The sequence below is a fragment of the Coturnix japonica genome, chromosome 1 (genome assembly GCF_001577835.2).
Source record: "Coturnix japonica isolate 7356 chromosome 1, Coturnix japonica 2.1, whole genome shotgun sequence".
Taxonomy (NCBI): Eukaryota; Metazoa; Chordata; class Aves; order Galliformes; family Phasianidae; genus Coturnix; species Coturnix japonica.
Window position 1 is genome coordinate 165664402 of NC_029516.1, and position 13262 is coordinate 165677663.

A 13262-nucleotide genomic window follows, 5' to 3' on the forward strand; every position below is an offset into this window, starting at 1 on the left:
AACAACCAGTGGCTTTTCTGCCTTTCATTTTTATTTCCTTAAATGCTATGCTTGCAGGAGGTCATCTGTCCACTGCCCTGTTTTGAACTGAACTCAGATTTGGATTGTTAACCCCTGCTTTTGACCCTGGGGACTCCATATTTCAAAGAGTGTGAGTGAGCAGCTGGATTTTATTACACTTAGAAGAGCCAGTTTTAAAACCAGAAACGGCTTTCAACTTTCACAGAGTGGTGTGGACAGGGAGATCTTAGTCTTGCCTCCTGCTTTCCTCTTCATCCGTCTGCCTCCTGCTTTCCGTGCAGTGTTTAAAGCCCACCTGAGCAATGCCCACCTAATGACCACAGCAGCTCTTTGTCCTGCTGAACGCTTTCTGTATACCTTACCTCATATTTATTTTGGCTTAAAATACAACCCATTCCTCCAAATGTTTACTGCTGGATGTGCTCCCATCAACATCTGCAGGAGAGCAGTGAGTCCAGCTGCTGGCCCCAGCAATCCAAGAGCAGCTGCTGCCTGTTTGAATACAGACCTTCCAAAAGAAGTTGTGTATCCCGTCCTGAACACAGAGTGTATTTTTCACTTATGTCCTTCCAAGATAAAAGGCAGCAAAGACGACCACCACTTAAAGACTAATTAGCTAGAAGCCTCCATCTCATTTGGCATAATCCAGATGTTATCCTGCTAATTTCAAGGCTGTTATTCAAGCACAAAAATTGACACAGAGGAGTTGAGACTGGGTCTACATCATAGGCTTTTGCTGGGGAGGCCGTCAGTCAGGGTTTTGATGGGGTGTGTGATCTTTGGCCAGCACAGCTGTGCTGACAAGAAGTCCCCAGCATAGATTTCTGCTTGCTATACCGGTGAAGCTTTGCTTTTAGTGGTATTGCTGATGTGGGGGAGAAACTGTCTTGCAAGTTCCTCACTGTCAGTGCTGAGCTCCCTTCATCCACCCCATTCACATTAGTCCCAGCTGCACTGGCTGCTTCCCAGGTAAGAGCTGCCCCAGGTTGGCACATTCCTGTATTTCCCCAGTTGAGAGGTTCCTATTAGGAAATTAGGACCACACTTGCTTTTTCTTTTCTTATTATTGTAATTTTTAGTCATTTGAATGCAGTTTTTGAAACGTACATCTTGTTCTCAAGAAGGCTTTGATCTTAGCAATCTTTTCATCTATACATCAATCTGTTGTGTGAAAATGCTGGAACGTGCTTTTATTGTGGCATGGGATTTCTTCAGTTTTTGTTTTCATTTCTCTGTGTAGTTGAGAGACTTTTTCATCCCTGAGGGTCTCCCTTTGGCTTGATCCTACATAAAAGTTGACCACACATGTGTCAGGCTGTAAGTGCCACTTTAGGCCATGTCTTTCAATTTTCTTTGCAGGGATTTCCTGATATTAAATTAAGCCAATTCTTTTTCCTTCCTCACATTAAGATAAAGAAAGCATCTTGGCCAAGTCTGCACATTTTTTGTGAGCAGACATAAGCACTCTCTGCCTGTCTCCACTAGGAAGGATGCACTCCAACTTCAAACCCAGAGTCTTGTGGTTGCTACAGCTACAGCATGAGGCAGAGTCTGGACTGTTTTACCTGTTCTTCTCTGTGCTATTGGATTGAGCAAACAGGTGCTGCTGATTGTGGTTATTGAGGCAATTCAGGACAAGGGCATTATCGTGCAGATCCATCTGCATTTGGCCATGTAGACTTAGCCTTAATCTCAGTTGCTCTTCCTGTCTACTTCCTGCCATAGGAAGGAAGTTTAGGCATCAGGTTAAAATCATGGATTCATAGAATCCTTAAGAGTTGGAAGGGACCTTTAAAAGTCACCTAATCCAGCTCCCATGCTGTGAACTGGGACACCCACAGCTAGATCAGGTTGCCCAGGGCCTGATCGAGCCTTGCCTTGAAAGTCTCAAGGGATGGGGCATCCATCAATTCTCCAGACAACTTTTTCCAGTACCTCACCACTCTCACTGTAAAACACTTTTTCCTTATATGTAACATAAATCTACCCGCTTGAAGCTTGGAACCATTTCCCCTTACAACAGACCTTGTTAAAGAGTCTGCCCCCTTCTTTCTTGTAGCTTCACTTTAGATACTGAAAAGCCACTCTCAGGTCATCTTGGAATCTTCTCTTCTCCAGTCTGAACAGCCCCAGCTCTCTCAGCCTGTCCTTTTAGGAGAGATGTTCCATCACTTGGGTCATTTTGGTGGCCCTTCTTTGGATGTTCTCCAGCAGCTCCATGTCTCTCCTGTACTGAGGACTCCACATCTGGATGCAGTTCTCCAGGTGAGGCTGCACCAGCGCGGAGCAGAGGGGCAGGATCATCTCCCTCACCCTGCTGGCTGTGCTTGCTTTTGATGCAGCCCAGGTTATGATTGGCTTTCTGGACTGGGAGGGCACAGTGCTGGCTCATGTCCAGCTTGCCATCTACCTGTGTCCCCACATCATCTTCAGCAGGGCTGTGCTCAATCCTTTCATCATCCAGCTTGTATTGGTCGTGGATGTTGCTTTGACCCAGGTGCAAGACGTCGCACTTGGATTTGTTGAATTTGTTATGCTTCTATAGTTAGAGATGTACTTTCTGAAAATATCCACCTCCTTGCGCTGCACTGTTCCAGTGAAAACCCTTGTGTAAATACTGTTACATCTGTGCAAAGTAAGTTTCATCCCAAGGGAAGGTGGAGGAGGAGTTGTTTGGCAGACAGCAGAAAAAAGCTAACCTGAATCTCCTCTACATGCCTATAAAAATGTGACATTTTAAAGAGATTATTACCATTGAGCCAAATGTGTGTCTCTGCTGTTGTTGGACCCTCATTGAGGATACTGATGTGATAAGACATCTTTCATCACTTTCCTTAGTGTAAGCAAGCAATTGCTGTACATTGTCGTTGATAGCATCGTGGTAATAGTTGATTATTCTAACCTGTCCCTTTGATTATGTCTAATTGTGGGCAGAGATTTTGGCTTCTATTTATATTATATAAGTTTTGGAGAAGATTGGAGTGTGCAAAGGAGCAACCTGATACGCGTGCAGAGCACAGCCTGCTCCAGCAGCTTCTCCATCACAGGCATCCTCTCTTCAGTACTTCTACATGGCCCAGTGGCATGCTCAGAGATTGCAGGACTGAGCTGTGGTCTCATGTGCTTTGTGTTGACCTTTCAGAGGCTGAGACAGTACCTCAAGATCTTTGAATATTTATTGCTCTTTATGTTGTTGACTTGTTGGAGGTAGGGGTAGACTTCTCACTTTATGAAAATGTTATCGATTTATTTTTCTACTGCTTTTATGTAGGTCCTGCGAGAGACTAATAAGTTGGCAGAAATGGAAGAGCCACCTTTGCTGCCAGGAGAAACCATTAAAGACATGGGTAAGCAAAGAGTACATTTCTTACCGTTTACTTGACCAAATAGAATATCCATAGAGCAAAATACTTTGGTGGTCACTGACCAACAATAGCAAATTGCTGATGTTTTGAGACCGTGCAGATTGTTTCAGCAGGACTGTATTTTGAAGGGTTCCTGGAGATCAGCATTAATTGTGTTTTATCTGTTGGCAAATAACCCAGCGAGCCACGTGAGTCTGTAAGGCTGGGTGGGTTTCAGAGTGATGAGTGAGACTGACAAAGACTCTCTTGGTAGCAGCTCTAGTACAACCTCTTTCATACCTGGTATCTACATTTGCACAAACACTGGAGGAATTTAATGGCTTGAAGAACCCTGTTTATCAGTTATACACTTGCTGAAATCATAGAAATGTGAGGATTAAGGTCAAACAACTGGACATTATATGTACATGTGTACATGTGCAGTGTAATTAAGTAGAATTGATTCCTTAGGAAACCAAGCTAGTGTAAGTGTGAGCGGTGGTGTGGCTTTCAAACACTAGTCTTGCCAACTTGTGTTTATGCCAAAGATTCTTTACCTGGAAAACTTTAGTCTAGCACCTTTTGCCTCTACTGGGAATTCCTGTTCTCTTTCAGATGTGTTTGCACACCCCTCTTACTAGTAGGTTTCATTTTTTATTTGTTTAGAACATATAGAAACTGCTTTTTCAATAATGAGAACTACAGTGCAACAACCAGGCAGGGAGCTCTCACCCTTATTATGAGTTTCACAAGTCTGCTTTTAAGCTCCTGTCAACCTACTCTTTGGAAAGATGTGATGAATAGTCATCAGTAATGAAACAAACATTGCTTTAATTAGAGCTGAAGCATTTTGTGCTTGATAGCCCTTACAACAGAGGCATTTCATTTTATAGAAATGAATAGTAAGGTTGCTAGCATATATATTTTAAACTAAAAGTTTTCTGCTCCTTATTTTGCTCCAGACTTGTCATTCCTCTTCCCTTTTCCCTTGAACTTTCTAGCTGAGGCTCTGAAGGCGACCAGAGCTGGGTCTGGCTGCCTGCCCACTATTGATTTTGAAAGATTCCTCTCAGTATCTGAATCTAGAGTCAACAATGACTTTGTAGAAGCCAAGCGGACATGAGGACAAGATGAGTGCTGTAGAATAAGGCAGTGTCCCTCCCTCCTTCCAGACTGAAACCTATGGGATGAGGGTGGAAGAAATTTGGGTCCGTGTGACACTTCAGCAGCCTCCCACTGTTGTACATGGTGGCTGTCACCTGGCTGGGAGGTGAGCTTTCTTACTGCCTTCTTGCAGCCCTTACAAAATGGATCCCTTAGGGTTTGTAGGATTTAAGATGGGCTGGGGATTTTGTTTTCTTTTCCAAATTTCATGGATCTGGCAGCTGCAGCCTGTGGGTCTAGTTCTGAAAGGATGTCTGTGTTTGAGGAATATTGCTACCAGTCGGTAATAGCATCGCCACGGCACAGCCAGCCCACTGTTCAGTGACAGAAGGTGTGACAGGTCACTGATGGGTGTTGGTGTTGGGGGAGCAACTTGAATGTTGGTATTTTTAATTGATATAAAACAGAAGGGCAGTTAGAGGAGGTGTTTGCTGTGGAAAACCAGCAGCACCTCTTTCCTTTTGCCGGCACAAGCGAGAAACGTTTGAGGCCTTTTACGAAGGGGACTGGTTTGAGTCACCGTCACTCAGGTTCAGAAATAATTGAATTGTTGCAGAGTAACTTGATCACTGGGTTAAGGTTTAACATCACTGGCAATTGGGTGCTATGTGGATTTTTGGCTGCTGGAAGTCACTGCAGCTCTGCTGGCTTCAGTCAGGGCCATTAGCAGGGTCTGCATCCCAGGGCTGACTCCATGTGTAAGGGTGTGCAGGAGGAGCTGAGCATCCTAAAAGCCATCTGCAGGAGAACTGTCTTCTCTTGCTCTCAATGGCGCAAAACAGCTTGCTGGCAATCATTTTCTTAATGCAGATACTTGTCAGTCTCAAATATTATGCATTTAGGCAGGAATTGTCTCATGCATGGTGTTCTCTGGTACTGTTACAACTGGTGAGACAGGAAGAATAAATAGTTTGCATCAAATACTGACTTTTTAATTGTGTTCTGTGCAAATCTGAGATTCCAGGTGATTGTACTTGCCTTTACTTTGATTTACAACCAAACTCTTTTTAACAGAACTGAAACTTGGCATGTTAGTTCTAGGCTGGCACACCCGATTAAGCTTGTTTTCATTTTATGGTCTGGAGAGTAGAACACCCTGAACATATTTGCTGTAATAATTATACTCCCATAAATTAACCATGAAATTCACTTTTTCTTTCTTTCTTTCTCTCTTTCTTTCTGTCTGTCTGTCTGTCTGTCTTTTTTAAAGCTAAAGATGTTACTTACATCTGCCCCTTCACCGGAGCCATCAGAGGAACCCTTACTGTTACCAATTACAGACTGTACTTTAAAAGCATGGAACGGGTAAGCCTTTGTAACCATCTGCTTCTGTGGGCTGTTCAGTCTTGAGGACTTAGGTGTATTTTGGTTTGTTTGTGGTTTTTAGTGTAGTTGTGTGTGAATCATAGCTGTATGTTTGGGAATATAGGCATAAGGGAACAGGAGCTGGGATTTTCCCCCCTCCCCTTTTTAAACTCACAAATTTCAACTGTCTACAGGACCCTCCTTTTGTCCTAGATGCATCTTTAGGTGTTATCAACAGAGTGGAGAAAATAGGAGGTGCTTCCAGTCGTGGTGAGAATTCTTATGGGCTGGAGATTGTGTGCAAGGTAAACTTTTATGTCTGTTTTACAGTGGGAGAAAGGGCAAATATATTTTAAAAGATTTTCTCTGTATTATTGTAAGAAGTTCTGGAAAACCTGTCAGTGTTATTTTATGCACTTCAATAATGTCTGATTTTGAAAGTCACTTCCAGGACTCTCTAGCTCCACTCATTAGAGATGAGATCCAAACCTTTTTTAAGGCTTAGTGCTAGGTAATATCTTTTCATAGCAGAAACTTAAGCCTGCATCCCAGTAGTACAGTCCTTGAGACTTTCACACTGCTTACCAGGACGTCCTGGGAAGACTCTGCTCATTGTGCAATATGGGATGTCTTCAATGTGATTGCACTTCAAGAGCAAAAAAAGAGGTTCGTGTTTCTCTTGCAGTCATTAGCTTGTGTCCACCTGCTGCTGTGTTTTGTGGTGAGGAACTGGAGTAACATTCAGTTCCCCTTGAGGCTATTCTTGCATTTCTTTCAAGGTAGTGAATTTCTAAAGTGTGCCTCTCAGGACCTGTTTGAGTCACTTAAAATGCAAACTGTAGTGGAAATTATTAGTTCACCTCGTAGTGTCTATTTACTGTAGACACCAAAGTAGATAAAGGCAACATCCCTTGGCCTAAAATCCATACCTCCTCTGTTCACCAAGGCACGACCCCTTTGCTTTTCTCAGTGGCAACTTGGGGAGAGCTAAATGCTGAACCTGGTAGGCCTTAGGATGCTACTTTCTGCTTGAGAGCAGATGGATGCATGAAGATGAGTCCCAAGCAGTGCTGGTCACTGCTGTGATTTTGAGGCACCAGGAATCTAAGCAGACTCCCAAGCTGTGGGCATGCTGAGTCACAAGCAGTTGTTACAGTCTATACCAGATCACTGAGCTGCTTCCTTGGCCTTCTGCAGTTATAATCCTCCCTGGCTACCATGGGGGTGCCTGTGCTGGCAGGCCAGTTTATTCCCTGTTTTGCTTTGGATTTTTAATCCTCAGCCATGTCACTTCATCTCAGTCTTGTTAGACAGTCTTTGCCATTTTCCTTATTCTCTGACTTACTGTACCATCGTCATGTACTTGACCTTGATGGTTCACTTCCTGCTGGTGGCTGTTAAACTGTTTACTACACATGTTTTAGTTTGTAGGCTTGACTGGAAAATCACGGCACTATAGAGATGCTTTATTTAGTCCCTGGATTTGATTTTGTAGATGAGTATGGAAAAGATGTCCTGGGTTACCCCCTCCTTGTGGAAACTGCTACCATGCAAAGTGGAGGAGTTCTCAGTTTCACTCAGCCTTTTGGGTGCTCTGAGTTGGAGGTTTTAAAGGGAGCTGGCATTAGATACGTTGCAGTGAACTAGCTTGGCTTCAGCTCCCTACGTGCAGTAGCTCTATGGAGATGCTTTGTGAGGCAGTTCTTTCCAGTAGCGTTCTAGCACAGCTCAGCCTGGGAGCACACTAGGAGCTGTCTCACAAAATCCTGCCAGTCTGAGATAGTTGTCCCTAGGTCTCTCCCCTAGACTTAGGGAGCTTCATTTGGAGGCAAGGTAGCACCCATGCACTCCCTTTACTCCCCTGTGATTGTGGCAGGCTTTGTTGGAGGCTACAGCTGGCTATGAAGTCAAACCCAGAGCTGCTGTACAGCACTATTCAGTGTGCAGTACTAAATCAGTACCGTAAAGAACATCATGATGTGACTTTGTTTTGAATGCTCACTTTTGGAGTTCTGTTGGATGTTGAAGTGGTTTAGAAATCTACAGTTTGATTTCCTTTTATTTCTTAGGACATTAGAAACTTAAGATTTGCTCATAAGCCTGAGGGGAGAACTAGAAGATCCATATTTGAGAACCTAATGAAATATGCTTTCCCAGTTTCAAATAATCTTGTAAGTATGTTTTGTTTTGTTTTTTTGTTTTCTTCCTTTGTTGTTACCAAAGGGTTCAGAGTGACAGTGAACTGTTTTGTTGAATTTCACCTACCTGGTAGAATATTCACACAACGTGTTTTATGTCAAACAAGATGAAATGCTGGTTTTAAGCCTGTCTGAAGATTAACTCAGTCAGAATTGTATAGAAAACAGGAAAAGTCTACTACCCTTGGGCTGGGTTACTTTGTTAATGAAGAATAACTTTCTGATCATCCTCATAGTGGATGTAAAATATTCCAAACACGGTGACATCCATCAGAGGTTTACAGCTAATGGTGTCTGTACTGCTTCCAAACCTGGAATGCAGTTCATCTGCTCAGTCATTTTGTGACTGTGCAATTGTTGCTTCAAATACTGATTGAGTCACACAATCACTGGATGGTTTAGATGGGAAGGGAACACCTCTGGATCCGTTTGGCCCAACCTCCCTGTTCAGGCAGGGATGCTCATGTTGCCTGGGTTCATGATCATGTTGGAAGGATCTAGTTCTTAATATGTAAGAGTGTTCTTGCGCAAGTACTCTTTTCTTTCTCTGTTATAACAAAGTTATTTCAACCATGATGTACTAGGTGATAGACAAGAAAGACAGGAGTACTGATGTAGATATGCTGTTGTAGAAATGACCTCCTACAGTTAAGTGTGTTGACCTTTTTAACAAAACCTTAATAGTAAAGTAATACAGTGAAGCAGGAGGAGGGAGGGGGGGGGCAGAGGACCCATCAAGGGTTCTTATTTTAGATATTAAGTGTCATGGAAATGGACTCTAAGTGGGCTTTTAATGGCACGTTTTCTTTTTTTCAGCCACTTTTCGCATTTGAATACAAAGAAGTTTTTCCAGAAAATGGATGGAAGGTGTATGACCCTATATGGGAGTACAGAAGACAAGTGAGTACTGTGTCGTACCCTTCCTCATCCTCTCTGTTATTTAAAAGTGAGGCTCTGTGTGGCAATGTAATTACAGGTTGTATGGACAGAGAATGATCCTACTGACAAATATCTCGCAGGCTGGAGTAGGACACTGTTCTCCATGGCGTAGTGATTGATGTTGGCAGTCTTAGGGATAGTGGCATCCACTGATGAGAGATTATTCAGGCAGCAGAAAGATGAAGATTTGGTAGAAAAAAAAATTGTTGCTTTGCCATTATCTAGTGCTGATGGTAAGGAACTGATGTTGGTATTTTGCACTTGTAGGCATCTTGTTGAGTTTCACACCTCTATTCTTGCTTTATTAGTTTTGATTGTTTTCAGCTTTCTCTAAAATATCTCAAACAATAACTTGGAAGGAAACAAATCTCAGTGTAGAATGCCTTCATTTTTCTGGGGAGACTGAAAGAAGTCTGGAGAACAGACAGTTTTAATGTGTCCAGAACAGACTGGTCAAAGGGTTTTAATGAGCACAAAGTGACAGGCTGTCAACTAGAAACACCAGGCTGAAAAGCTGAGTGCTTCTCCCTGGGGAAAAAAAAAAGAGATTATTTTAATTTTGTATTTTTAACAATGAAATTGTCCTTTTCCTACAGTGCTCAAATTGAGGAAACAACACAATCTGGTGATGGGGTGATGGTTCTGTTCTAGATACAGTAATCTTCATCCATATCTCAATTTGCCTGTATAAAATGAGGTCGTTTACAAACATATAACTTAAAGCCTTATTTGGATCTTTCCCATAAAACAGAAGAAGACAAGACCGCTGTCCCAGTGTAGTTGTTCATCTGATTCCTGACATCTGAAATTTAAAGAGGGAACACATTTTACTAGCTTTAGCCTTCTGAAATCTGGGCATGCCTTCTAAATTGCTTATCTAGGCCTATCATTAACAGATGGGGAGAGAGAGCTTCTCTGTTGGAGGTGATTTGTTCCCTTCTAAAATAGCTACCTAAGACAGATCACTGTCTTCTAGGCTGCTATTTGAAAGTGAGATGTATCTTACCCCCACTGTCTTCACTGCAGAAGAAAAGTGTTTTGCAGTGAGACATTAAAATATAAAACCCTCAAATAAACAAATTCTCACATGATCAGGTTGACTTTGACTTATTAGACCTGATTTTGCAATCAAAATAATCTCCACCGAAAAGCACAGCATTCATTCAGCTAAGCTGCAGATAAAATAAAGATGAGGTACAAAGGACATTTGTACAATATCTGGAGAGAAAGAAAGAATTTCAAGGTAAATTAATCCAGCTTCTCAATTCTGGTGTGCTGTTTGTACACTGTAGGCTTTCTGTTCTTAATACCTTTTATACTGTGACTCTCAGTACCTTAGACTTGCCACAGGCTCGTTTAAACAGTGAAACGATGGAGAGATTTACATGTAGGTGATTTCCAGCTTTTCTTGGTCTTTCTGCAGAGCAGATGAGACTCGGGGTCTTGGAGTCTTTGTTTCAGGTTGGATGAGTTAGCACTATAGTGTGTTAGTATGTCATGGTTGTGACATTGCTGCAACGTGAGCTGCTTTTGTAATGATTTGCTATTGCATCATTTTTGAGTGGGCAAGAAAAGTTTAGCCTGACTACTTTTATGTCAGGAAACCAAACTGATGTCCAGATGCTAACACCATCAATAATTTGCTTACATTGATAACTGCGAAAATGAATCCAAACAAGTTTTGTTTGCAGCCATGGCCTATCTGAGATTTACACATGCTGGACCACCATCATTCCCATTCCAGATCACACAATCTATCTGTCCCAACAGCTTATCTCCAAAAGTGACCAACATCAGCTGCTAAAGAGGCAAACCATGCTGCAGTAGGCGTTTGTGTTGTAATCTGGCCAGGAGGAGACTTTCATCCCTTTCATTATAATTGATTTAAGTCCTGCAACGTGAAGTTTTATGTCCCCTCCAAAACTTTAAGATATTTCAGTCTGTTTATTTAATTTTGGCATTTCTAACTATGGATGCTCGATTTATCTGTGTGAATGTCTTAGCCTTCTTTTCTTTGTCCAGGCAGGTTCTGTTAAAGCAATAACTGCTACTACGGTAAATCAGGATTATGTCCTGAAATGGCAGCAGGGATTCGTTAACACTGAAACAAAACTGGCATCATCTAATCAGATAATGGGATTACCTGTCTCTGAGTGTATGAATTATGATCAGAAATAGAAAAGCAGGACATATGCACTTTCTGCAGGACCTTTTGGAATTGGTTTAAAAACTAATACAGAAGAGCTGGCCTGGGGCAAAAGCGGCCCAGCAAAACAGTCAGGCATTAACTTGGGGCATGTTGGGCAAAGCCACTCATTTCCCTGTGGGAGCGATAACACAGAGAGAGGGGAGCAGAGCAAAAGCAGAAGCCAACCACAAGGCATCCAGAAAAAAGGGTTTTGATGAGGCTCCATGGTAAGATCTATGTCTGCACTGGTAGACATGGCAAGGTCTGTGTGTGGTATACATTTTTTCTTTCAGAGAAGTGTGTTGATATGATAGAGATTGTAGCAATTAGGGGCTTTCTGAATGTCTTTCCTTACTTTGCTGCTAGTGTTCTCGGGAAGGATGGAAATATGTAACTTATTAAAAATCTGTGATTGTGTAAAACTATGGGGAGTAATAAACAACCTGTGGAGAACAAAAGGAACTTAGAGAGGTTTGGGATTTAGTCAGTAAATGGAATCACATGTGGCAAATGAAATTTAAAACTGAAATTGCTCCCTGATTTTTATTACACGCGGGCTGGCAGAGTATAAAACAGAATTGCAAAGTGAATAAGGCTCAGTTGAAACCAAAAGGCCTTGAGATGCCTTTGGAGTAACTTAAAGCTTTCATTTTCCTTAACAAGGTGGGGAGGATTTGGAAAATATTACAAGTGGTTGTGAAGCTGGAAACGTGTGATGTTTCCCTACAGAAGTCTTGCTTGTCTAATTCTATGCTCTGGTCTTAAGTACCACAGAGCCACAGTACAGGGCTGTGGTTGCTGCTTTCTGAGAAAGCATATAGCTATGAATAACTTAGAAGAGAAGCACCAAGCATTAGTTCAAGCCAGAGTAGGGAACGTAAAGCATAAGAACAGAGACCTACGGAGGAACATTAGGTACATTTAGGAGAGGAAAATGAGAATTGAATTGTTAAATGTCCCATGGTTTAACGGCAATCCTGCTTGTGTGAGGTATATCTCTGCTGCAAGGAGGGCTGTCACTTCCCTTGTGCTAAGGGAAGACAGTGTGGGCTGAGCACACAGCGGAAGGGACCAGCTTGGCTCTGGCAGCTGTAGCCTGTGTTGGTGCAGGTGTGTGTGTGAGCTGAAGTGTGTTCAGCTTCTTGATATCTCCTGGCTCAAATCCACTTTGAGAGACTGATAGGTAACTCAGGACCCTTCTTGCTGTGCCTGCTGCAGCTGCATGGGTTAAGCTCAGAATCAGTCTGCTAGGTCCAGTAGAGAGAGATGTCCTGCAAGGACATTGTGTCTTTTTCTATCAATGAAAGATCATAATGTGTTTAAGTTTAAACAAGCCTGTGTGCTTTGCAAGGGGCTGATTTCAGTGCTGTGCTGGTTTGTCTTAGCAGTTGTAACTTGCAGATGAAGTGAATTCCATCTTATAGAAGGCGTTCAACATGTAGGTCAAGTGATAACTGAGCATGGGTGATGAAAGTGAGGTGTGAATGACTAAACAGAGAGAAACTGAGTTTTCTTTGTGCATGGAGATGACACACTGACTGTGTATGTGTGGTTGAATGGTGTGGCCATAAGGAGTGTTCCTGAGCACTGCCTTCATTGCAGGTTCCAGGCACGACTTCAGTCCTTCGACTGAGTGTGTTTGAGCATCTTTTTCCATGCATGAAGATGTTCTGCCGGCAGAGTGAAAGTATAAATATACTGGCTAGTGCTTGAAAATACAGCTGGGATTTAACTAGCTGCTGGGCTGAGTATTGATTCTTATCCTGAAGAAGGCATCAGCAGGACTGTTTTGGCCAGGCAGGCATATGTGAGAGAAGAGGGATCAGCCTGTCTGCATCTTCCTTGGTTGAGTTGCTGTTGCTTTCTCCCAGCAGTAATACCAACACCAACACACAGGATGATTGGGTTGTTGGCTTTCACACAATGGCCGCCCACTAAGACTCGTGTTTTCTCCTTTAGGATTTTACACCTTTTCGTGGTAGTGTTCTATTTCTTGAAACCATGAGTTACCACTGATCCCCATCTCAACAGTTTTCTTCCCATATCTTTAATTTTACATTTTTTATCTTTCTATAGATTTTCTCACAGCACTTCCAAATAACT

At 42.5% G+C, this 13262-nt stretch overlaps 1 protein-coding gene across 3 annotated transcripts in view; it reads left to right on the plus strand.

Moving 5' to 3' along the window:
* The window catches only part of MTMR2 (myotubularin related protein 2), a 55476-nt gene that overhangs the window by 28365 nt on the left and 13849 nt on the right, over positions 1 to 13262 (plus strand). For all 3 annotated transcript variants that reach the window (XM_015852285.2, XM_015852286.1, XM_032442196.1), the window contains 5 exons: positions 3293 to 3368; positions 5740 to 5834; positions 6029 to 6139; positions 7904 to 8005; positions 8849 to 8932. In XM_015852285.2, the coding sequence (XP_015707771.1) occupies positions 3293 to 3368; positions 5740 to 5834; positions 6029 to 6139; positions 7904 to 8005; positions 8849 to 8932 (468 nt within the window). The remainder of the gene's footprint in view (positions 1 to 3292; positions 3369 to 5739; positions 5835 to 6028; positions 6140 to 7903; positions 8006 to 8848; positions 8933 to 13262) is intronic.